Source organism: Pezoporus occidentalis, unplaced genomic scaffold, assembly GCF_034315485.1.
Source record: "Pezoporus occidentalis ecotype Australia unplaced genomic scaffold, CSIRO_AGI_Poc_V1 ctg24, whole genome shotgun sequence".
Taxonomy (NCBI): Eukaryota; Metazoa; Chordata; class Aves; order Psittaciformes; family Psittacidae; genus Pezoporus; species Pezoporus occidentalis.
In genome coordinates, this window is record NW_026914285.1 from 6,658,183 (window position 1) to 6,684,486 (window position 26,304).

General features: G+C 42.0%; 1 protein-coding gene across 14 annotated transcripts in view; it reads right to left on the bottom strand.

Annotated features, from left to right (window-relative positions):
* Positions 1-1,825: 1,825 nt before the first annotated feature.
* The window catches only part of TIAM1 (TIAM Rac1 associated GEF 1), a 193,021-nt gene continuing 168,542 nt past the window's right edge, over positions 1,826-26,304 (bottom strand). For 9 of the 14 annotated variants that reach the window (XM_062622185.1, XM_062622179.1, XM_062622183.1 and 6 more), the window contains 12 exons: positions 17,494-17,673; positions 16,989-17,057; positions 16,521-16,646; positions 14,788-14,896; positions 12,425-12,604; positions 12,208-12,326; positions 10,298-10,406; positions 8,713-8,771; positions 7,659-7,761; positions 6,827-6,914; positions 5,804-5,976; positions 1,826-3,841 (listed from right to left, as the gene is read on the bottom strand). In XM_062622185.1, coding sequence (XP_062478169.1) covers positions 3,357-3,841; positions 5,804-5,976; positions 6,827-6,914; positions 7,659-7,761; positions 8,713-8,771; positions 10,298-10,406; positions 12,208-12,326; positions 12,425-12,604; positions 14,788-14,896; positions 16,521-16,646; positions 16,989-17,057; positions 17,494-17,673 — 1,800 coding nt within the window. In that variant the 3' untranslated portion in view covers positions 1,826-3,356. Of the gene's footprint in view, positions 3,842-4,430; positions 5,977-6,826; positions 6,915-7,658; positions 7,762-8,712; positions 8,772-10,297; positions 10,407-12,207; positions 12,327-12,424; positions 12,605-14,787; positions 14,897-16,520; positions 16,647-16,988; positions 17,058-17,493; positions 17,674-21,778; positions 22,775-26,304 lie in introns of those variants that run through there. The other 5 variants (XM_062622187.1, XM_062622186.1, XM_062622188.1 and 2 more) reach the window with 4 other exon arrangements.

The window sequence follows — 26,304 nt, forward strand, 5'->3', positions numbered from 1 at the left end:
AGAGAAGTGGCGGGAGTCAGGTCAGTTCCTGCCCAGGCTGCCCAAAACACCAACCCACGGCACACTCCTTTATATCTGGACTAAAATTCAGTACCCAAAAGGGAGGGGGTTTGGCTAAACAACCAGCCATGGTGAGACCGGAGAACTCTTCCAATGTAATCGGAATTCTGCTGGAATTTGCTACTTCTATTTTTTTTTACCTCTTTTTAAAATATGCATTTAAGGTTCCTTGTGACCAGCACAGGAAAAGAAACGGGCCTGACTAATTATAGACATAAGAAGGAAAACAGCAATTCTCACTTTGGCAAAATACCAGCAGAGTCTTAGCTGAGAGCTCTTTCCTAAGCTACAGCAACTGGTAGGTGAGAATACATGAACTGATCCATTGCATTACACTTTTACCTATCACACCTTCTGTGTAAGGCTTCCTATGTGATAAGTGAGCTACATCGTATGAATTTTTAATGCAAGGTATGATGTTATTGCAGTAAGACAAGCTCTTTAAGCAGCTTCATATACCAACTGAAAGCTGAAGTCATTTGCTAGAAACATCGCAATAGTTACCATAGAATCACAGACTAGTTTGGGTTGGAAAGGACCTTAAGATCATCTAGTTCCAAACCCTCTGCCGTGTTAGTAAACACACTAAACCTGTGGAGGAGACAAACACATGAACACATCTAAACACAGATGGTGGCATTTAAAATGTAAGTTCACACTTGTTCACATTTGCTCTCTACCGAGCAAGTGTTGCACTCATGTTTCAGTAAAGGTTGATGCAGCTTCATGGGTTTGGGGAACAGTGTTGCTGACCATGCCGTTTTAAAGTCAGTGGTGCCACTAGAGGGAAGCTTCATTTTGTCTCAAGGTGCATATCAAACAGGCACACTGTGGGCAACTACTGGCATCTATCATTTGATCTCATGTCTGTCTTGTTTCTTATCCTCTAACAGGCGAAGTCCCATGCTTGCCCCTTCCACTGGGGAAATTAATAAATAAGTAAAGCTAAGGTTTCAGCTGGAGCGAGGGGAGGCCAACAAGCTTGCCCTAGTCTTTCATGTGGGACAGATGGAAGTTCACCACATGCTGGCCAAAGGAGCTGTTACTTACCCCTGAGCTCATGCCACACCAAAAAGAAGAGCCCAGACAGGCTGAACCCATTGTAAGGAAATAACCCACACACAATACAGGGCACACTCTGCTAAGGATGGAAAACTTACTATTCAGGAGATTCCCTAGAGGTTCTTAAAGCCAGGAGAATGATCCCAACAGCTTCATCTACTGTAGGATTTGGCCTCTACTTGCTTGCCTCCACTCAGACAGGCACCTGTGCTGGAGCATACACATATCACTCTCTTGTAATTTTTTTTTTCCCAGTATTTTATTTCTGACAGGCATTTACAACGTTCCATTCATAGAACTAAAAACATAAAAATAGACCTTCTTTCAGCTTATAAAAGAAATATATAAGAACCTTTGACATAGACATGTCATGACATTATGTACAAGAACAACGGTACCTTCCCAGTACCGGCCTTCCAGTATTTCAGCATTGACTGTATTCCACTGGGTACAGCACAGGACACCTAAAACCTCCGCTTCTCTAATATTCTGGGACACAACTGACACGTAGATGATATAAAACAATGATGTGATAATACAAAGGGTATAGAAACCTTTCTAAAGCTTTTACGAAAAGAAATCAGAAAATAGCAAAAAGTTAATAGAGAAAGCTTTCATAAGATCAAGTATAGTGCACCAAAAACCAGAAAGGAGGGGGCAAGGGGAGAATGCTAGCTGGGACACAAAGACAGTGATGGATTTGGGGGGAAATAATTTTTGTTATCTTTTAAAATAGAGTCAGAGTGGATTTTATAAAATATAATCCTAAAGCTATTATAAAATTTAAGGTTTTCAAAGTACCTACTAATGTGTCAAACATCAATAGATACCATCAAAAACAAACAAAACCAAAACAAAACAAAACGAAAAAAAAAGAAAAAAAAAGAAACAGAAAATTTCATAGAATCTTCCTTTTTTCCTACAGGTGAAACTGAAGTGGGAAAAGCTATAAAAATCTTAAAAAAAAAAGTGCTATTTTGTGTTTCATATTTGGAAGTCTACTTAAAACCCACAAGATTTTAGTCACATTTACCCTGTTTTAGATGCTTAAATAAAGATTTAAAATGTTAAAGAGGTTCACTTGTGTAGAACTTGTTCATAATCTATTGCAGTGGAAAAGCTTTTATAAAGGAATTAAAATACACTAGTTTCACCCACAGTAGCAGAGTGGATGAGGTCAGTTTTTTTGGCCATGAATTCCCTGTCCCCTAAGCCCAAACTTTGCCGGAGAGAGCGGACCAAATGGATGTGTGATGTTGTTACACTGGCTCCAGCGAGGTTACACTCCAACCTCCATCCGAGGTGGATCGGTTTGGTCCACTACAGTTCAGTCATGTAATTTTATTTTATTCTTTTTATTATCTAACTAAACTCCAGTCTCAAACATATACAATAATCCTCTTTCTGAAGAAAGTTATACCTAAATAAGAGTTTCCAGTTCATATTTTAATATAAAACCACCATTCCTATCCCTCTGCAAAAAGCTAGCCTTGAATCCTAGACGTGGAGCTACGCTAATGCTGTAAAACTTATATCCCTTTGTGCCCCTGCATCTCAGGTAAAGTACAAAAAAATATTTCTTCAAGTGTTAAATTTGGATCTCTTTTAAGAGAGTTTGGCATCTTTGTAATAGTATGTAAAACTAGAGCTTCCAACATTGACATTAAATTAGACCAGCCACAGACCAAGAGGACTTAACACAACATAAATCCCAAACCTTTCCTCACACACTCTTAAAATACATGTATAGTCTCTTACATTTAAAGAGGGAAAAGTAATAAGAGTACTGCAACTGTACACATTAAAAAGGCAGTTTCCTCGTTAAGGAGATGAGCCTACGACTGACATTTTACGGCTATAAAACCCTCTGTTCGTTGTGCTCTGTTTAAGCTAGTTCGCTGCATGTAGGTTAAGACATCCAGAGTAATTTGTCTTCCAGTGATTATATTCTCCCCGTACTTGATTTCAGCCCCTGATTATTTTAGAATAAATAAAATAGTGTGAAAGCCCTTGGTAACATAAGACAGGACCTTAAGCTTATTCTGTTCCAGGTTTTGAGCGTTTTACAGTTGCCTAAAGTGTGGCCACATGGCTTTGGACCAATTCAGCTGCCGAAATGGTGTGTGCAAGTGTGCAATCTATCGGGATCAGCTCTCCGCAGTGTGCGGGGGCAGGAGGGAGGGATGAGGGTGGGAAGGGGAGACCTACGCATCTAGGCGGGGAAGGGGACTGGTTTAGAGCTCTGTGTTCAGTTTCCTGCTAGGGACAAAGTCTTCACGCCTGACCCAGATGACCTCCTCGCCGTGGCCCTCCACGTCGCCGTTGATGCCGGAAAAGGCCGCCTGCTTCTTCAGCTGGGTCATCCTGGAGGCATGCGTGTTCATGGTTGGGCGCGAGTGGTCCCCTCGGCATGGCTGGCTGCTTGTGATGGAGGCCGCCTGCAGCCGCTCCTGAAGGTCTCGGTCAGCCACAGCACCTCTCATGGCCTCGCAGTACTCATCGTCATCGCTGAGGATGTCCGTTTCCTTGATGTCCTCCTGCTCCTCATACTGAGCAAGGTCAAACTGTTCCTCTACCCAGCGGTCAGTGTCCCCACTGTGTGTGGACTGCTGGGGCTCTTTTTCAGGGCTGCTCGTGTAGACGGCATCTGAGTCAATGGTAAACCTGTTTCGGGCCAGCCGCCGCCTCCTCCTCCCAAGAGACTTGCTTGGGGCTGACACTGCACACACACAAAGATAAAACCCCACGGGCTTTTTACACAAGGTACAATTCTCTTTAAAAAGACAGTCTTCCAGGGTCCCTTTATTTAACACCACTAGGCACAAAGCAGGCAGACTCCCATGAATTACCTAGTCATTCAGCATACTCTCTGCAAACAAGTCACACTTCACTCAGGTCCTCAGCACGGGTCTCTCTCCAGCTGAAAAAGGGAGTTTCTGCTACTCAGATCCACAGTTGGGCTAATGGCCCACAATTGCTGTTCCTCATAAGCCGTAGGCAGGCAGCCAGCTAGCACAAAGTGCATCTGTTCAGCTCAGCTTCTCACATGCAGTGCCCTGCTGTCAGCACACTGCAAAAACCAACTACCCTTACACTTCAGTATGGGAAATTGCTTTGTCCCAAGTAAAAGCAAAACTGTAGGTTTCCAAGTAGCTACCTCAGTGCTGAAAATGCTGCAATCACTGCATTATTTATGGGGATGCGAGTTCCCTGTCCAGGATCTGCTGCTTCCCTCCCCGCTCCCTCCCTACCGGGGTGGGGGGGAACAGAAAACCCCAGTGCCAGAAAAACTTTCAGAAGTTCCTTACTCAGCATCAGCTGGTCTACTAGCTTTTGCAACTGGCCCAATTAGCAAATTCACATCTTCTGTGTTGGAACATCTTCAGAAGAGGCTTGTGAGGCAAAAGGGGATGAATCCTGCAGCTGAAGGACCTGCAGGCATTCCAGTGCTTTATGTGCACTCACACGTAGCTCCACGGCAAGCAGGTGAACTTCCAGGTTATAGTTTGTCCCCTTCCACTAAACAGCACCTTAGCACTTCCAGTATGTACTTATTAAACTCTAGCTTGGGGGTGAGGTTACCTTTTAATATTCCTGAACCTCAAAACATGCATTAAGTATGACAGCTCAGCAGTTGTAAATTTTAACTGTAGTGAGAGGTCTGGACTTTAAGAGGAGATTTTAATCTCTGCAGAATTCATCATGCAAATGTGCCAACGAGCCAAACTGAAAGAAAGTTTGGCATCTGCAGATTAGCCCAACAGGCTGGTTGAATAAGCACTGTGCTAAAACAGTTGCATTTTGGCCCTCCTTTGACTCTTCTTCCTTACAATTTTAAGTGTCTCTAAGGCAGATGGCTAGCAACACCCTGAGTGAGAAGCCATGCTGCAAATGTTATTGGTCTGGCCTGCCCATTACAGAAGAGGAACAGAAAGCCTGGTGCTCTGCATTGCTGGATCTAATGAGCAGAAAAAAATAAACCAAACCCAAAACCAGACCAGAACAAAACATGCAGCGGTGCCGTGTACTTTTCAGTTGGAAGCAAATGTTTCTTCCCTCCATCATCTAGTGTTCTGAAAATGAAAACCTGCTTTTCCCTGGGATTCACTGTTTTTGCCTGAAGTCAACTGAAAGGGAAAATCCATGGTTTAGGACAGGCTATTACAAAAAGAATAGTATCAAGTGCATGCTTCTCAAAATGTGAGAAGTAGAAGCACGTGCCCTTCAGCAACAGAGCTGAAAAGGCTAAAATGGAGGACATACAATGCTATCTCTTCAAACAAAGCCACTCAGGGGAGCCGATTTTTCTTGTGCATTTTAGTTTAAAAGTGCTAGGGTTAACTTGAAATTCTGTACATGCTTTTAAGAAATATGCAGCAGGCTTCTGCTTTGTTCAGCTGAAACCCATCTCCAGATTAAAGTGCACAGCCAATCGGTATTGACAAGAATCCCATTTCTTCCTTCCTCACCAGAAGGACTCCTCTGAAGCTGAGCCTTGAGTGCAAAGCAAGGTAAATAGCGGCAGTGTAAGGCTCTCAAGGAGATGAAGCTTGGAAAATAAGCAGTTTTTACATACGCAGGAGAAAATATTAATCCTAATATACAAGTAACAGACACCGCCACATGTCCTACAACGGTGCTGGGGTTACTGGGATCTTGAAAGTCTGTAGCCCTACAGTACCTGCCCTGTTCATGGCTGGCCTTGCACCTTTTAGAGCACACAATCTTTTTCCACCAAAAGGAACATATTGCTGGGATGAGGGCAAACTTTCGGTTTTAAGAAGTTGTCTTCTGTGTTTATCCCGTAAAATCGAGTGCACTGCCTTCAGGAAGTCCTTCCTGTGTTCTGGTGAACTGAAACATAGGCAAGAATATAAAAGGCAGTGTTATCTCTTGGGAACCGCTAAAAGCTCTCTGTAAATGAGATAAATAATGGCCAGTTCTGTAATTTAAGACAGCACAAACTGACTGGCATGCACTTCCCCCAGAGAAGACTCAATATAAAACAGAATTTTCAAAGCAAAGCTAAATCAATAGTCATTGCAATGGACATCCAAGGAAACAAATACACTGTTCATTAACAAAGCATTTAGCCATTTACCCCTCTCAAGTCTTCCTTTCCCTCCATTACCTATCACACACTTCGCTTTGTTCGATACACATCAAGCTGACCTATGGTGACTAATTAAATCGTTTGTCTCCTGTTAACACACACCAAGCAGAAGTTCCTAGCTAGTAGTAGGAATTAGCTTGGTATCAGGTCTGCTGGATCCTGGTTTATTTGTGTACCACGTTCTTATTTGAACTCTAAAACACATCAGTGCAACCACCACAATGGACAAAGCTTACTTAAGGAGAGAGCAATGCCCTAAGACCAGGAGTCAGAATGCGGTGGCATGAAAGGTGCCAGCTAAACATGACACATTAGAAGCTACCTGGCATAAAGATGCACTGCTGGCATTTAACTGGATGTAAATTTTAGAACGAAAACTGTAATAAGGATATTCCCATAATGGTGCAAGGCTGATCAAATATATGCCTTTATTTTAATCCATTTTAAGAAATTCTTCTTGCTAGAAATAAGGCTTTAACACCCTCTCCCCACCTTCCTAGATTGCTCTTCACAGACTGCTTTAAAGCAAAGACACAGGCAAGCTGGGGTCCAGAGAAGCGGCTGCCATTGAAAATACAGTAACACACTTACCTACAGCAAAGGTGAAACGTTCTTTCTGGCCTGCCTTCAGACTCAGATTTAACATGGACAATCTCACATACAGAATTGGCTTCTGCATCTAAAGTGAAAAGCAAGCAGAACTTCATATCAGTTTCTTATATTTAAACTTGATCATTTATTCGATAATTCTGCTGATAATATTAAGCCATGGCTGAAAGGCAGCAGTGGGCAACTGACTGATGAAACAACAGACTTAAACTTGCCAAAAACTAGTAGTATTTTATATGCACTCAGTCCCATAAAAAAATATGGGGAAAACCCCCCAAAATCTCAAACCAAAACCAAAACCCAAAAGACAACATCCAAACAAAAACAATCCAGCTTTTCAGGTATTCCATAGAGTAATGTAACATTCTACAGCTACCTCCCATGTTCTTTCCAATTTCTCTTATGGATTAGAAAGGGAACAAATTGTAGTATTAAAAATTTCATAATTTTAAACAAGTTTCACATGAAGCCATCAATCACAAAAACCAAGAATTCACTAGCTCTGTTGTCTCATGGCTGCAAGACTGCCTTCTAGTCTACAGAAGAGGAACAGAGTGAACCAGTCAGCAAGAACTTTGCCCTGTTTTCCCAGAACCCTGCCTAGCTTCAGAAAAGTACTGACAAACCACAGAAACACAACTGGAGCTTTTGCTCCTTCATCTCTCTCTCCAGGACTATTATGGATGTTGTGGTTAAGGGTTCCTTTTTCAGGTCCCAGAAACTGCATGCACATGTACTAAGGACAAACATCGGTCAGTGAACCCCCTGGCCAAACACTTAGAACCCTGCCAAATTCATGCAGCGGGAACATTACCTGCACTTGCCAATGCACGAACTTGAAGTGCTTCTAAAGGTATCATGTGGCGAAAGCGGAATGGATCCCAGTCTTCATAAATTGAAGCTCTATGTGATCCTCCCTGGAAGAATTTCAAAATACCATTAGGAAATGAGACACCCTGAGATAGACACAAAGTTCTCCTGTGCCCTGCACGGAGAATGTCCAGCTAGGGACTTGTTGCAATTCTTATTTTCTCACTACAGCATCCTAGTAACCAGTGTCACTGAAGTGCCTATCCATCAAGAACTTGCTAAAATCCAGACAAAAGCAACCATCAGGCCAGTCAATCTTATGAATGATCTCAACAGTCATTTGAGACCAATGCCACATTCTCTCCTCCAAGTGCACATACGTGCAACAAACATGCATTAGTTTTGCTTTAGTCACTCCAAAGTTATCTTGTGGCCAGTTGACAAACCATATACGCATTTCAAATCACACTTCAGTTTATGCCATAGGTGGGAACCAAAACGTTTTCTGCAATAATATAAACTGTGTTCCCTATTCTGATAGTATGTGTTTACCATCAAGCTTAGCTTTAACTTTTAAACCCAAACTCCAGTAGGATCCACTGGTATGTATATACTGTAGGCTCATTTAATTTAGCTGAGAGCAGCCAGCACTTGCTCAGTGGCATACAACAGCCAGGACTGAAACGAGGGCATTGTGTTTCCCTAGGAAAAATGACAGACATCAGCTCTCATATTTGGTTATATACACTGACCAAAGAGTCAAACACAAGAGAGATGTTCAAGGTGATACCTTGTTTCATGAAAGTCCACTCCACAGCATAGAATGGATGGCACAAGCAACATGAGAGAGAGCAAAGGATAAACTAAACGAACACTTTCAGACTGCTGCACCCAGGATGAACAGCAGGCCACTTGGCATTACCCAGAACCTCAGCTGTGTGGCTGAGAACAAGGATCACATATAAGCACACTCTAGCACCACAGCTTTATGGAAAGGAAATCTTGATCGCAGCACTACAAGTGCACACAGCATCACGAAAATAGTCCATGCAACTTACAAGTTTCTTCTTCTGTTTGGAACCATCCTTGTACACAAGGACCACAGCAGTTTTGAACACTAGAGAAAGTGAGAAACAAAAGCCATGTAGTCAGTAAGGATGTAAACGGGTCTCCTCTATGCCCATCCACGCAGACCTTTCAACTGTTCAGACAGCCCTTGCCTGAGTCAGGGAGGGAAGGCAGGAGTAAACCTACCAGCCCTCTTGCATACTCTTCCAAAAAAAACAAAGCTCAACAGCTCTTACCACACAAAGTCACTTGAAACTTAAGAGTTGGAGTTATTATTATCAGAACAACTATTTGAACAGCAACAGTTCCATATGAAAATTTAGAAAACTTTAATCCCCCTAGCTAAGTTCACCTTGGACAAATGACGAGCATCCAGCTACGTGCAGCCAGTCAGCATGGACAGGATTTGAACTACTCGCAGGTGGGACAGAGATCTATACTGAATCAAAAAGCGAGCACCACTGGCAAGCAGATGTGTAATCCAATTCCTCTTTTGCCACATAACCTCCACATGGAGCTGGAGTTTGTCTTTCAAGACTCCAGTCTTCCTTGCTATCTCTTTTTTTCAGGTCTCAAGTGCAGCCTTTGTTTTCAGACTGAATTGCACGGACACTTCATTTTGGACACCTTATGAAACTAATACAAAGATTTTTTGGAGTAATTAAGAGTTGCTGCACATTCCTAGCAGCTTTCATGAGGCCATTCAGCTTCAGGGTATGGCCAGGTGCTTTCCCAGCTTATAGGAAAGCAGTCAATTTTTCTATGCTCTTCCAGAGGAAAGCTGAAAATCTTCATTTGTTATGTGTTTCATATAAAACAACAACAAAAAAAAAATCACTGGCTTCCTAATCAGCATCACTTTCTGGAAACAAAAGGAAAAAGCCCACTGTCTCTAAAGAATTTAGGAACAAATAAAGAAAGCTCAGCACACTCTGCATTACTTCACGTAATTCTGACAATAAGAGAGATGTGTGATTTAGCCAATATAAGCTATCACGTACCTTTTCATGGGACCATACTTCCATTCAGTGGAAAGACCCTGAGATCTGTGCCAACAGCAGTCTCAATTTCTAGTTTGACCACCCAAGAGAGACCTCTGCTTGGAGGGAAACAGACCACTCCAAAGCAAGCCACTGGGAGTCCTGGCTTAGCTTTTAAGCACTTTTTAAAGCTTAGATAGACAAGTTCTTCCTGGCAGAAGGCATGGAGAAAAAAAGGTAAAGCCTCTACAAGCCCCCATCACGTTCTACAGGTGTGAAGTAGAGGTACTTGGCCTTGACCACACTACTGATCTGTATCTTTTCAGAGACAAATACCTTTCTATATAGTTCTCAGTTCATAGCCTTGGATACAGGTTTAAGAAACTCTTGCACTATTACAGCAGTTATCTCCAAATTCTTCACCAGTTTTAGATCAACACAAAGAGAATTTGACCACTGCAGCAAAGAAACAAATACAATTTCAAGTTCCAGCCAACCTTGCGGACAGCAATGCTTAACTACCTTCAACAAATATCTGCAAAGTCACAGCTAACAGCCTTTTAGGCATTGAAAATAAAATTACTAGGATACAAACCAAATGCTGCCAGCTCAGGTTCCTTCTTCCATTTCCCCAGGGAAGCAGGAGGATTCAGCCATATCACTGTATTATGCAAGAGCAAGTCTCCCATTGAAAGGTCTGCAACCTGTCAACACAAAGACATGCACAAAGACACAATGTGTAATCAGTTCAAGTAAGCTTACTTGAATTTTCAGTTCAAGAAAGTTGGACTGAAATTTATTCCCAAAAGAACAATAAAAAGCCACACACACAAACTTTTGGAATATTTCATCAGATGACTGCAAGCATGTGCAACCAGGCTGTGACAGTGGGCCACAGATGCATGTAAACCCTTAAATGGTGAGCATAAATTAGGAAAAGTCAAACTCAGAGTCTGGGTCTCATAATCTGGGGGGAACTCAGGGCAAACCCCACATATTTTCCTTGCATTTTTTCTTCTCTTTGTCCATCTTTCTCCCTACCAGCTCCTTTTCATTTTGTTTGAACATTTAAGCATAGCCCCCATGCCACACACACAGTTTGTGGTAAAATTTAGAGACCACATTATGTAAAGCAAACAAAGCACTTCCTCCCCACAGTTGCTATGGCTCTTGATTTCACCCTATGGTTCATCTGTGGAAACCACATTGCTGGAAACAGACTAATAAAGGAGTTCATAACAATTGTTGGGAGATACTAATACTGCAGCAACCAAATCTTTCACTTTGACTTACAGTCTCCCAGACTGACAAATGAAGGACTGTCCCCAGTCTAGGGACTACGTTATCACATTCCCCAACCCTCCTGCCAGTGAAGTCTGACTTTTACCAAAGGACACCACAAACACCATCAGTACAACAATCTGAGAGCTCCCCAATTAGAACAGCAACACTAATAGATGTGTTAACTGTCTCCTTTCCCAGATTAACACCAGATTACTCTCCCAACAGATGTACTGACACGCTGTCTCTACCACTGCTTGCCAGCACCAACCCTTGTCTCTGCCCTCTACCCACCACCAGATCCTCCTTGCTGTCACTATCCAGCTCTCATGCTTCTCAATTATGTCAACACTACTTCAACACTACTCAACCCCAGACCTACTTTGCTTTGTAGCCCAATGCCCCTTATGTGTGTAACTTCATCCTGGCTGCTAGCAAAACCTCATTACCATTACTTCATACGATCATGTCTCTCTCCAGCCTTCACACATCACTGCTCCCATTGGCCCTTTAGTGTTTCTACCTCTCTTAAGTCTCCCTTGACCTTACTTCATGCCCTTTTTACTGCCCACCACCCTCCTTCCCTGGGCTGCTGGACTGCAGACCTATGTTTTACCGGTAAATGGAGAGTCCAGGTCTCAGCCTGAAACTTCAAGATACCTTCCACAGGTTTCTGAGATGGTCAGCCAGTACTGAGCCACACTGGATCTTCACATGTTTGCATAGTGCTATACGACACATCTAGACTGAAGCCCAAGGCTCTCTCACATATCAAGCCCACTAACACACTTTCTAAAAGAGAAACAGCAGTTTCTCACACACTGCACCTCACATTTTGAGCTCTTTAAAATGACTAAAGACCTAAGTACAGACTTGCCTCAGCATGACAGCCCACTCAGATTGGTGGGACGAAATTACTTCTGTGGAACAAGGAGAGCTAAGGCATGGACATCATCATAGTGAGCAGCACATTAGGATGTGATTTTGACTCAAGCACAACATTGCTTAATTCATGTTGGTGAGTTAACCCACTGCTTCTTTAGATTGGTCCCACTTGCTGAATCATACATGGAAAGCCAGTTTTTGAATTGGATTGGGATTTATCCGTTTACACCAGGATCCACTTAAATGACACAGCACGAAAGGTAAATACTTGATACAATTTAACATTCATGCTACAGGCACCAAATAACAGCCTTTTTCTCTTAAATTTCATCATGTTACCTCTTTTTTCTCCCCTGTTTGTTCTGCTATGAGTTGGTCAAACACTGCCCCGTATTCTTCATGGATTTTCTGCATTTCATTAATGTGGCTGGCAACTTTGTTCATTGTTTTTATGGCCACTAGAAGAAAGTGGAAAAAAAAGTATTTTTAAGCCTCTGAGAGGAGGGCTATAGATCAGAGGTTAAACAGGGAAAAGCAACTTAGGTTAGCTGCCTACCATCAAGGTGATAATGTTCTTCACTGTCTACATCAGTCAGAGCAAAGAGCTCCTTCAGCAGGAGAGGGTATTTCAGTATCCGCTGGATGGGTTTGATGAGGTATGATTCCAGTGTGGAGGAGTGCTGCCGTCGAGGATTCTGAGCATCCAGAAATGCCTTGAAAGCAGTGTCTGTCTTGGCTGGAAGATTAAAATGAAGCAATTGGATAAATCAAAAACTGTAAAAGCTGCTCTGATAAAGTGACTTTTCCAGCTTCAAATTCATATATACAGAAACATTTTGCAAGGAAGTGCAGACTTATCAAGTCTACAGTACTGGATTTATGCACTTCAGGTTTTCAGTTACTGAAACTTTGCCACAGGTATGCTATTTGTGATTTAACAGCAGGCATCCACCTACTGTATCAATACATATAGTTTTTATTTTCACTATTCACAGTATATCTGTGGATAGTGAAAATTGAGTTGACCTTGCAACTATTTTAGAGCAGGATGAACTGTTTTAATCATCTGTTTCCTTTAAGAAAAGGCTCAAACTGGGTATTTTTAAGAAATCAGTACTCATGAGTCTGGCCTGACAGGTATGCCTGTAATATTGGCGAGTTTGGTTACTGTTATCTCATTAAACCTTAAAACGCAGTGCTGAACAACAAAAATCAAGAGCTAGTATGGAGGCAGCAGGGAGCAAACATCTGATAGTACACCGTATTTCGGAGCACAGGTAGACTGGACATCTGATTGCTATCATCTTTTCTATCTGACTGCTACTGAATTTATAAAAGTACCATATTTTCTGTTGCTCCCTCCACTGGAGCATAAGCTTGAACATAGGGAGAAAAGTATGGAGAAGGTCGCTTTTTTTTTTTAGACATTAAAGTTATTCACTGCAGGAACATTTCCACGCAATTGCTTTTATTAGGGCCATGTTCTCTACCAAGGTTGGGTGGGTTTTTTGCAGACAGTCACCTGATTTCAATAAAGCAACTTCAGTTTCAAATTCAAAAGCCACCTTCACATCATCTGAGGACACCAAATTACACTTGAAATAGACTCCCAGGCTTATCCAGATTTATCACTGGAATAAAATACTGAGTTCTGTTTGTGCCATTATTCAAACATAACCATTTCTCCTTTGTAAATACAGTTAGCAAAGACAAAGCAAAGCAAATCAACCTCATCTACCTAGTCTACAGTGTTAACATTAAGGTCTAACAAAATAATGCCAAAAGAAAGCATGGATGTGACTATCAACAAATCATTTATTCATGCATTCCACAGAGCTGCCAAGTATTCTTTGCCGCATGGTAAATAAGAATTTATAAGTAGAAATGAAAAAACATAAAAATGTTCACAGAAAAAAAAAACAAACAAAAAACGCAAACAAAACCAAACCAACCAAGAAACTAAACCAAACACCAAAACTCCTGATTGTCAGGCATCCAGATGTTCTTTGAAAAAAATAGGAGATCCTCCCTAGTGACACTGCTCCTACAACTGGAACCATTTGTTTATTTACTGTCTTGGCCAAAAATGAATTGCATGAAGCACTGCTAACTCCAAGAGATTAACTTTCACAGGGGAAAAAGCATCACTCCAAGGCATGGAGGCCCACGAGCATTTATAAGCCAGACCACAGCTCATTTATCTTCATCTCAGCAAGCCAAACTCTGCTAGGACATGGAAACTTCTCAGCCAAATTGGAACAAACGTGAGAGGAAGAACAGAGGGGAGACAGAGCATAGTGAAGTTAATATATTTAGACAGCTCCCATAAAACATTCTCCCAGGCTGATCTCTCCTAGTGGGTATCAGCATTCAACCACATCAGCCAGAGCTTCAGTGGGATTCACAGCAAGGATTCACAGCACAAACTGTAGGAGGATCCAGAGGTCTTTACAGGAGTCACCACTACTGGTTCCAAAGTACACAGAGATCCTTTAGCACACACCACATTGCCCATTTATGAAATCTTTCCACTCCTCACGACTGAAAAGAAACTAAACATGTCAGGGGAGAATAAAATAACTGGGGGGGGAACCTACACATGAGGTTAATGACCTCTTGTTATGAGCCACTCGGGTACCATTACATTGATGGTGGTCCAAGAACACCCATGGCACAGAGCTCTCTGCAGCCTCTCAGGCCAAATGCTCTTCCTTACTGTGAAGGCTCTTGGAAAGCAACCAAGCACATGTGTGACCCATTCCTCCACCACAACTTGCCCTTACAAGCTGTACGGTTTGGGATATAGTAGCCACCTCTCATCATTCACACGGACAACCTGCACCAGCCTAAACAAACAAGTTGCTGCCACATATCTCTCTCTGTATGCCCAGGTCTGTCTGTCCAGCAGACGGTTCTTACCTTTCACCAGTACTTTGGGGACTTTTGTGTGGCTGGCACAGAAGGCACTGTACAGCTTGAACCGGTCAGCATAGTAAAGAAAGGATCCACCCAAGGAAAATAACACTTTCTAGGATTTAAAAAAAACAAACAAACAAAACAACAAAAAAGGCATTAGGAAAAAAAGCACATGAAAGCCAGTTATTTTCCCTTCTGCCGGGTCTTCTGGATGACAGGACACTGCATTTTTAGAGTGTTTTCACCCTATGTAGCAAGAAACAGGCCTAGCCTTGGCGTCTGGATTCAGGCTACATGATTAACATCATTAGCCCAGTTCTAGTTAAATCAATCTAGAGATACTACTGACTCCAGAGGAAATTAGGATCACAGCTCCAGAACTGCATTTAAATGCTTGACCTCAAAACCTTATTGATTTAAGTAATGACCAGAAACCACAGAAAGTACTGGATGTATCTGTAACGGATGAAGACACTAAGAAGGTGCATGCAAGACTATTACCCTCTGCACAAACACAACAAGGTCTTATTCTTTTGAAAATAAGTTTGTGTTAAGGGCCAAACACAACCTTTCTCTAAGATGTCTATGCCACAGTCAACCATTTGCTCTCCTGCCCATTTAGGAACAAGACAATATGGAGCAGGGGGGGTGAGACAACACATACACAGCTTGCCTGCAGTCAGCAGAGGGAAGCAGACTGCAAAACTGAAACAATGAAGCCCTGAAATCCCATTTTGCCCAATGCTTTGAGACAACACCCACAGGACAGAACTCAAAATGAAGCTGATGCACTTCTTATAGAAAGAGGTGGAAGCAGCAGCACTCAGAAGACAGAGTTCTCTCCATAAGGAGGCATCTTCCACGCTCCCCTCTCAAAGCTCAGAGTACTCAGTGGTCACAGAGGCTTCATCCACTAAAAAAGCGTCTCTGTGCTCTCCATTAAGGGCACATTTCCTGCAAAACAAAGGCTGTGTTCTAGTTACACGAGGGCAGCATTTATGACTGCTGCTTATTTTTAAATAAGCGCCGGATGGCAAAGCCAGACATGCACAAAAAGACAAATTCTTTCAGTAGTTCTTCCAGGGCTGTGTATTAGCTGAAGAGCAATCCTAGTGGAATTATTATTATGCATCGAGTCATCCTGTCCTCTACCAAGGTGAGTGCTCAAAGAAAGAGTAAAATTCCCCAAAGACAAAACACTGTATTAGCTACTTGCCATAAATTCAGTACATCACTGCAGTAGAAATAAACCAAAATCTCGTTTTCACACTTTTTTAAATTAAGTTTATGTATCTTTAGTTTACATTTCTACATTTGATGCACAACTGCTGATAGCTGAAACTATCTGCCGTACATTTCTGCTATACATCAAAAGCCCAAATACAGAATTCAATTTACAGTTCTAGTGGGCTTCTGAACTACTACATTAGACTTGTCAGAACAAATATTTTATGGAACTTCCCAGTTCTAGCTTTTCCTAATTGCCTGAGACATGAAATCTGGCAGAAGGGCAAGAACAGCATCTAAAAGCACATGGTGTTACAGATTTCCAGTGCTCTATATGGCTAAATGTAGCATAAAATACAATTGTAGCAGTATGTTTTCCAAACAGCTCCAGTATTCGCTGAAAGTTATTCTTGAGTAAGTAGATGTAGGTTTTTACAACAGTGACAGCAGTCAGACAAGCAACATGACGACTGTTAAAGGACTACTTGGAATGTAAACAAGGAGATTACCTTAAATTGCTCAACTTTTTCAAGCTTTTCCAGGTCTGGAACCAGCCTTACTCCATCTTCAAGAGTTTTCAAGAACTCTACCTGGAATGCTACCATTTCAGTCAGATTCCCAAAGAGAACGTCCAGCTAGTAAGGAAAAAAAAACAACAAACAAACCAAAAAAGCAAGATGCTGAAAGTATCACTTTGCAGCTAAATCACATTTTCTAGATCTTCGGTAATTCTCAGTCCAATTCCATGATCAGTGTGATATCAGTGTAAAAAAATCCCAAACAACATAACCCTACAGACTGTACATTACTGAGCAGTACTTTTATATTCTACTCAGTCTAGTATCTTAAAAGAAATAGAATTCAAATTGAAATGTCTTGATAGCCTTTGCTCAAACAAGCAAGTCAAGCTGGGGGGTGAGAAAGAGGGGTGTGCATAAGCTATCTAGCAAAAAGATAAACAACAGGTATTAACATACCTCATCTGGTGTGAGGAACGTTTCTTTTTGTAGAGGCTTCAGGTATCTCTCCATTAGACAATTTAAGTCCTAAAAAAATCAGAAAAAGACCCCCATGTTGGTCTGCCTTTGAATATTTACTGAAGTAGCAAAGATCACCATTTACCTAGTCTATGAATTTTTCCTTTACACACATAAGACAAAATAATCATATTTCACAGAATTTAAGGTAGTAAAAGGAAATCTGTACACAGTTTTATTTAGAAAATCAATACTGGATCTCACTGACGAGTGCTCCTTTGAACACCACCCAAGTAATTTCAAAATGACAGCATTAAGAATTTGGAAAACCTACTTTTTTCAGGCGTTTAAATTACATTTAATTCTACTATCTGTCCCTAGAATATTAAGTTAATTAAGAGATACATGCATGAAACATAATTTGAAGTATTAGAGAAGAAACGAACAAAATTTTCCAGAAGGAGAAATATTAGTAGGCTGAAAACAACACATTGAGATCCCTTACTTTGACATAGGTGCGCTCTGTCTCGAGAAGTTCACAGATAACCTTTCGTAGTTTATCTGCATCTGTGAGTTGTCTCATGGTGGCCAGCTGGGGTCCTGTAAATTCCTGAGGATGAGCACTTGAATCAGAAGGGTTCATTTCATGCAGACTGCGACAGAAAGCAGCGACCTGCTCTGTACTCTTTAAAAAGAAGGAAGAGGAAAGACCAGCAGTAATATTTTAAGTAAGACCTACAGGAACAATGGAGCTGAAAAGCCTTTGCAGTTAAGCAGTTGCAGGCTGGGGCTTTTTAGCAGGTGCCAAAGTTCAGAAGGACACACATCATTTCATGTATCTGTCTATCCTATGTCTCAGGGACTGGGGACTCAGGAAGGGGGTGGTGGGAAGAGTTGCACAACTCAAGTTAATTGAGGTTCTGTTCAATAACATTCCTGGTTTCGGATAAGCATGAACTTTAATTAAAATAAGCTGTCCAGCACTTAAGACTGAAAAACAAACAAGGCTCAAGAATGGAACCAAAAATGACTGTGCAAATAAAACGCACACCCCAGCCCTCTGCCAGTTCCCTAATCTACTTTGCAAAAGTCCTGTGTCAACACAACCAAGGAGACAACAGGGAGACAGAAACCGTTTAAGCTGTTTTTCAGGGAAGCAGAGCCATCTGGGGAAGCAAAACCTCTCACGGCTTCAAACGCAAGCTCTTTGGGAAACTGTGTATCTGTTCTGTGTCTGGAAACAAGCTTTGCAGGGTGAATTTCCTCCCTGTAAGTCTCGTTCTTCAGAGCTGGCTACATCTAGGTGGTTTTTTTAATGTTTCATAAGCTGTCTATATAGAAAGACAATTATCCCCTCTTCACCTCCTGCTGTTCGATCACAGTATAGCGTCTTTTGTTATGCTGAAAAGTTTGGAGCAGGTATAGCCTCTGATGTCAGTGACAACAGCCCCAGGCTTCCAGGATTGCCAAAGCAGCAGCTGCCCTCGTCTCCAGCCCTCCCAGAGACCTGGAGGGGGCACGGGAAGGAAAAGAGCTGCTGCACTATATCACACCTCTCCAACCTTCTGTGTCTAATGCTGCCATGGCATCCTTAATCCAGATTTAGTGACTTCCCAGCACTGCCTCCATAGCCTACCAACGCATACTAAATTAACTGATTCAAAATTGGCCTGTTCAAACACAGAATATGCAGAGAGATAACAACCAAAACAACGCAAAAAACACATCATCACCTCGCAGTTGAGAGGCAGAGCCCTGACCCTTGGGAGATCACTCCCACTCTCCAGCTGGTAGCAACAACCTCAACCAGAACCTGCACTACCCTACACCTTCGTGATGACCCAGTGCTGAAAAAATCTCTGCATTTTTCAAGCTGCACAGTCCGTTCACGGAAAGCTATCTTTCCTTCTCAGTGCATCTACAATGCCATGAAGCCCAAGAGGCGCATTAACCATGCTCGTGACAAGTAAAGGATTTCCTGCCGTAATACAGTTGCTTTCCTTAAAGGTATCTTAACGGTTGTAAATGCTCATCGGGGTGTACCCCTGCAAGCCATATTAGTAAAGATGCTTATCATGCAAAGGATAATCTTCCTGAGGACACAAGTGTAAGCAACAAACTAATAGTAACTGACTGTTTATACAAAAATGCCTCTTGGACACTGTTTATTATAGGAAAAATATTAATCTTCAGTATCTGAGGTTTAACTCTGATGAAGAAATTGTTGTAAGTCGAGGGCAGGAAGAAGCTATTTGAACCAACCAATTTCCAACTTGCTCAGCTGCTGGAAATGATGTGCCACTGAGGGCTCGGATTTATTACTCAAAGTAATTCCTTTATTTCTCAGCAAGATTCCACCTGTACTCACTGTACTCTTAAACTATAAGCCATACCCAAACTTTTAGGTTAAGCCTGCATTAGATTTCAACAGGTGTGATTTTGATCCCAACAGCTCCAAATCCACAAAGCTCAGTAGGTTAAAGCATGGCTTCAGCATAGGCAAAAAACCCCACCCTGTCTAAATTACCTGCTCTGCTGGAAAGGGATAAAGAGCTGACAATTAATAATGTTAATCTAAACCTGCAAAGACACAGGATATGCAGGATATGCAAGCTGAAAAATGCTTAGCTTTGTTGCTACTATTTTGTGAAATAATATTTGAGGAAGACATATCTAGTGGCATTTTAAGAGCCAATATACATTATAACTAATTTTATTCATATAAAACACAGCATGGAATCAAAGTCCAAAAATAAACTAAGTATTTTAAGTTTGATACTTTGCAGACAGCTCACCATACTGTGCATGCACTTGCAGTAACTTTCCCTTCAACTGCAGGGAAGGATGGGTCACCCAGAAAGAGCAAAAATCCACTTACACCATGGAACACCAGCTAAACACTAACAAGTAGTTCAAAACTGGATAACTGTCATACAGACACACAGACTGCTCCAGAAGGAATGTGCGAAAAAGGAAGTGGATAAGACTTTTAAAGGCCTTATCTTGACTTCTGCACACTTAATAAACCACTCCCTGACTTCAGCCATGCCCAGCTCCAGCCAGCAGCAACCAAGCTCTGCCTTGCTACTGCCCGGCCTCACATCTTTTTGTTATTTCCCAAGTTTTACTCCCCTGACACACTTGGGACAGACAAAAAGCCTCCAGCACAACAGTGTCCACAAACCAATTCTCTTCCTTGTTCATTGAACAAACTGTTGTGGTTGTGTGCCTGTCCACCCCTGGCTTAAGCCATAACAACCAGAGGGGTCCTGATGGCTGCACCCTGCTTACTCTGGACCTTGGGGGGAATAGATGGCAACGCAGTAGCCAAGGGCTGTCTGGAACGGTGACCCAGATGTCTTGCTGGTATGCAAATATTGACTATAAGTCAATCACCTTACTCTATAAATAGTGGATAGCCCAGGGCCCATTGAGTTTTCTTGTATGGCAGCAGGCTGCAAGCCAGGATCTCCCCTTGACTAAGGACACCTCTCAAGGTTACTCTTTGAGGTTGAGAGATTCCTTGTTGCAACAGATTCTCAGTAAGTGATTAATAGCATGCTAAATTTTGACATTGTGGCTAAGTGGCATAGACGATTGATTGCACATACATAATTCTTTAGACGTAAACCATTGACCACGTCTGGGACTAACTCTGGATCTAGCTGCACCTAGTCTCCTCTCTGAGGAGTTTAGAAAACAAGAGGGTCCTTTCTGAACCTCATTACTCAAGGGGAGGTTCTCCCTGTTTTGTCTGACCCTGACCTCTATGCAGTAAATAATCAAGTGTACATTGCTATCAAATCTTGTTAAACCAGTTGCATTTACTCTTGCACTTTGTTAAATTACTATTCTGTGTCAATATAGTTGCATCTCTCTTTGAGCGAAGCCCATGACTCCATCTGTGACAACTGCCTTGTTTAATTCCTGAACTTATCCTGTCTGCCTTATATATACCTTAACAAAAAAATCAATTTCTAGACAGAAAGCGGATGCATATTACAGCAAGGGGGGGTCAGAATACTGCTGTTTTGATGAAAACTCTTACACAGTATTGACAAAAGCCTCTATGTCCCTGTTTTCCTAGAGAAAGCAAAAAGAGTAGGAAAGGTCTGGAACAGAAACAGATCCTTTTATCTCCCCAGTACCAGATCTGTTTGGCAGCTGTGACAATGGCATCACTGAACCAGGATTTCTCTAGGAGAACTACAGCATCACACTTTAGGCACAATTCTGCAAGCAATTCCAAGTAGCAACCTTAAAATGAGACGGAGAGCTGGCACAACAGGGTTGTAAAGCTAAGTTTATTTTGCAAGCACATTAACCCCTCCTCTGCAGGGGGCTCAGCTGAGAAGCTAAACTCACATCCTCCCCATGCAGGAGGAACAAGTCCTTAAACTCATCAAGCATGTTGATGCTCCCCACAGTAGGGAGTTTTGGCTGCCTGCCCTATAGCTTTGAAAGCCAAGTGCCATTTTCTCTTGCACGTACTGTGTAAAGACATACAGCTGCCTGGGCATCAGGCAGACTGCCCCCTTGAATGGCACGCAGCACCTCTGTTCTGCCACAGATAACAAACTCTAAGCGGTACTGATCTCCCAAACAAAACTCAGACAAATTGCATCCTTTCATGCATTGCCAGGACTGCTAATGACATTCCACAATAACAAAAAGCCTCTACGGGGCATATACACCTCAGCCTCAAATTTATATCCTGAAAATTAAAACATGAAAATTCATTTAACTGCTAATTACTTAGACTAGTTGCGTTGCACAGTAGATCTGCTCACCAAATACAGCATACGGTACAGAGAGTCACTGGCTTTTCCAGCACTTTCAGTCTTGAGCTTACGGTTAACTCTCCAAAGAGCCGACATCGCTGCAAAGGCAGTATTGCCAGAGCTGTCACTCATCTAGGAGCAAAATCCCAGTTCTCCACATATTCTGCTGATCCAAAAGGCTTCTCCACTCCAGACAGATACTCTGTGCTGCTTACTTGGCACACAACACAGAAGATGGCTGCATTTTAATAAGGAAAGGCAGTGACAATATTTCTCTAAGCAAAGCTTTTCGGCATGTCATTTGCTGCTGGCCTCGTTAGCTCACCACATCAGCTGGAATTAAGAGCCGGCTACTGGTGGTCGAAGCTGAGAACTCAACGCCGCTTGTCATAGGCTCATTAAGAGCAAAACTTCAGCAGAGAGGCTGAATCGCAGCAAAGCAGAGGTGAAGGCAGCCTGGGAATATAAATGTCTGTTGCCTGTGGCTGAGCATGAGCCGATTGGCTACAAATGGCACTGCTGTAGAATATTAAACATCTGAAGGGACAGAGGTGAAGAATTGAAAGAACTTAAAAAAGCCAGTTACGCTACTGGAGGACACTGCCCTCAAATCCCTGTTTTAATCCTTTCACATCTACTGCAACACGTTGAAGGTTTTGAGACTTAATTCTGGTCTTGAATAATGCTGCAGAGAGAAGATGACCTATTTTCACTGAATAAAAAACGACCTCCAAATATTATAAGCATGTACGCACACAACCCATTACAGAACACTCCCCCAGCCACAAGTGCTGCAAGGTAATTTGTTTTCATTGCAAGAAGCAGATGTCTTTAATTAGAAACAGGGAGAAATGAGTGTCCTGCAGTATTTTAACTGATGACAGTTTTTAAACATAGCCTCAGTTAAATTCAAAGGACCATTACAGGAAAAAAATATGCACAAAGACTGATCTTGAGATGCAACACAATACCTATTTTAGCCTTCAGTAACCTGCAACATTAAGAGCTTACACATATACTCAGTTTTCAGGGTACCTCCTTTGAACCTCAGTTTATTCTACAATATATAAATGGCCAAAACAGGTCACCACAGAGGCAAGCAACCACTTAAGAAATGACTGCTATGAAATGTTCCCAATATTCTGTTGGAGACTGACAGAGGGATACCATCCAGATGTCATAAACAGCCTGAAACTTGAATTCACATGCTAGATGACAACAAGCCTGAAGAGGTGGCATAGAGGCCACATTTCCCCGATTCTTCTTCCTAGGTCTATACTCATCTTGGCTTCCACAGGAAAGGAGGAGAGAAAGGAAAGTCAGGAGCCCACCCCAGAGCTGAAGCAAGTGGAAACACAACTCAGGCCACTGTCAGTTACATGGCTTAAAGGACAGGAGTTGCATCCAAAAAAGCATACCTGCTTGCTACTGATCACACAGATTTCAACCAAAGAGATACCATACCTGGGAAGGCTGGCTGACACAGGGAAAGCATCATGAAATTAGATAAAGAGTGAATCCATGGAACAACAGCTATCCCACACCACTGCACTGCCAACATCTCAACTCACCTTGGAAATGGGTTTCTAGTGTTTTATCAGAATAATTTACAGACATCTCTGTTTTGCTTGGTTTTTTACACGCACACACACACATATATATAATAATTACGTTGACAATAGTGATGGATGTGTAGATTTTATGTGATCAGGTCTTTAGGATATACAGAAGATAAGACTTCCAGTAAAAGGAGGAATCCTCAGAGCTACTGGTGTATCCTCCAAATCTTGCACCACCATCCACAGCTCAGAGACTTCTGCAGATAAAGAAACAAATGCACCCCTACTAAAGAAACACACACCCACGTGCACACATGGTGGGCTGGGGGAAGGGAAAGAGGCAGCTAGGAGGGAGGAGGAGGAAAGAAGGCATGTTCGAGTATCTCCTGTGTTACACATCCACCTATCACTTACATAGGAAAGATACAGGTAAGTCAGAAGGGACCCAAGCCCAGCTTCTGGTAGAATTTCACAGAGCTTACCTTCACAAAAAGCCTACCCAGCCTGTGCTACAGGAGCAGATGAAAGAGACCTGCAGTGCTGCATTCCTCTCCTTTTCCCATGAATTATTTACTCTCCCCTGGGATCGCTTTGCTGGTTGGAGAGCTGGGAAGTTTCCTCAAAGAAGCTCAGAGCTTTCCTCTTCTGCAGTGCTCTGTGGGCAGGAGCAGTCCACCAGCACCGGAGCGGTGTTTGCAGGATTAAGCCCTGCCTCAGGATCATGCTATCACAAGGCAGAAGAGAACCCAAACGCTATTTTTGGATCTTCAGCTGCTAATGCTGCATCTGCGCTGAAAGAAGGGGAACTCTGCTTTTAGCTGGGAGGCTCCAATGTAGTTAAAATGGATTTCCTCTCCTATCCTGCTTTTGCCAAGAAGGGCAGAAGATAAAGCCTTCCCTGAACTCCACCATCTTAGTGAGACTGGAAGCAGTGGCAGTAATGGCAAAAGAGTGGAACATGCCCCTCCTGGTGGTATGAGGGCAGAGTGTTTCACTTCCCATGTACAAAAATAACAGCACTGAGGACACCGGCTTAATCTTCTGCACCATAATCCTAGGGGCATGGAAAGGTGTGGGAGTGCACAGACAGGAAAACACCTTTGCTCTTTTCCTCGCCCTACCAGCCGGGTGGTGACTTCCCATGGAAACACATGTGTTACAGAGTCCGCACTCCCCATGTACATCAGCTTTCCCAAGCACAAAGAAAAGCAGAGGGATTAGGAAAACCCTCCCATTCTTCTCCTCTACAATATACTGGAATAGAAGCATTGCAGAATAATCTGGGGGGTTCTGTAGCTTTTGTTAGAGAGGAGCCAGAGAGAAAGCCCACTTAGTACAGAGCTCTTCTATGTGAACTGGGACAGCAGCATTCACCAGTTTGCCAAATTAAGCACCTTACATATACTACATGTACACATGTCTTTTTTATGGAAGACCATTTAAAGCAGTTTGTCTCATAACAAACAGAACACAAAATAAAATGCCTCATTCCCCTCTGTATCGCACAAACAAAACTAGAAATATTTCTGAATTTTAAAACATATACTGTTATCAACATTTCATTTACAGAGAGAAAGATGTTCCTCTCAGTGGAAACCGAGGCTTGCTAAGAGTTACAAGTTACTCTTCCAATATATGAATAGAATATTAAGCATTAGAGCTGCTAATGCACATTTCTCAGTTTAACTAAATCTGCTGAGCCACAGAGCTAATCGTGTAATCCTAACGCCTTGCTTCAGGCAATTACAACTCTGAAGATCCAGGAGGCAAGAGGCAAAATGGAACCTCACAGCCTGTAGCACAGTTCAGAAATAGAAAGCTACAGAAAACACAACAAAAACACTTATTCCCCAAGTGCGCTTCCACAGCTTCAGCAGAAGAGACTCCTTTCAGAGCATATGGAAATCCCACATATTTACAGTTAGAAATCCCAAAGTATCAAGAAACTCTTCCACTTACTGAAGAAGAAATTCTTTGTACTTACAAGAAATGTTCCGTAATAAAACCTGGAAACAAACTGTACAAGTAATCACCTTTTCTGCATGTATTTCGTGAATAGGAATGTTTTCTGTTATCTGACTTCCACTGTCTGGCTATCAAAGACAAAACTAGAGGCTAGCATGACATAAGAGATCAGGAAACAAGAGGCCAAGGTCCTTTCCTTCCTTTCGCTACTATGACAAGTAGAATAGCACAGGGACCAGCTCAGAATTCACTGTAAGACATTTCAGTTAAAACAAGAGCTTAGAAAAAAACACACCTGTATAGAAGCACAAACTGAATGACAACTGATTCTCATTAGATCATTAATTCCATAGAAAAATAGCTGTAAACTCCCACCATCACCTGTGCAACAAACAGCTAAAAGCAATCAGTGTCTTTAAAATAAACTCACTTGATCATCACACTTAATGCTGTGTAAAGCTCCTCAGCGTCAGAGCAAGTGCAAACCACCAACCACTGCAAAACCCATCTCTTAATAGATGGCAATTAACAATCCATTCGCACAACCTCTTAGCTGTAATTGGAGAGTTTTCCTTCAATTTAAGGTAGATTGGCTATAATTACTTTGCATTTAAAAACTAGCATGTGTGCTATACTATTGATTTGAGGAAGTACTGTTTAACTTACATTCCTCCTATGTTTAGAGATCAAGAAAGAATAATAAATCATAGTAATGCACCTGTTCTATTAGTTTAGCTACCCTGCTCTGGTGAAGGAGGTAATAAACCAGTCTATTTAAAACTATGTGGAAATATTATCACAAGATACCAAAAAAGTAAACCAACCCTGGAACAAGGGCAGTAGTCTTGCTGAAGAGATAGTGATGTACCATAATCAGAGCTGTAATTTGTTACACTCAGTATTATCTGTAAACACCTTAAAGTAAAATTAACATTTTCCCAGGAAAGATGTTCTGATCATGTGCAGCTGTGAAGGCAGCACATCAGCTGTGACTGTATCCTGCTTTCACTC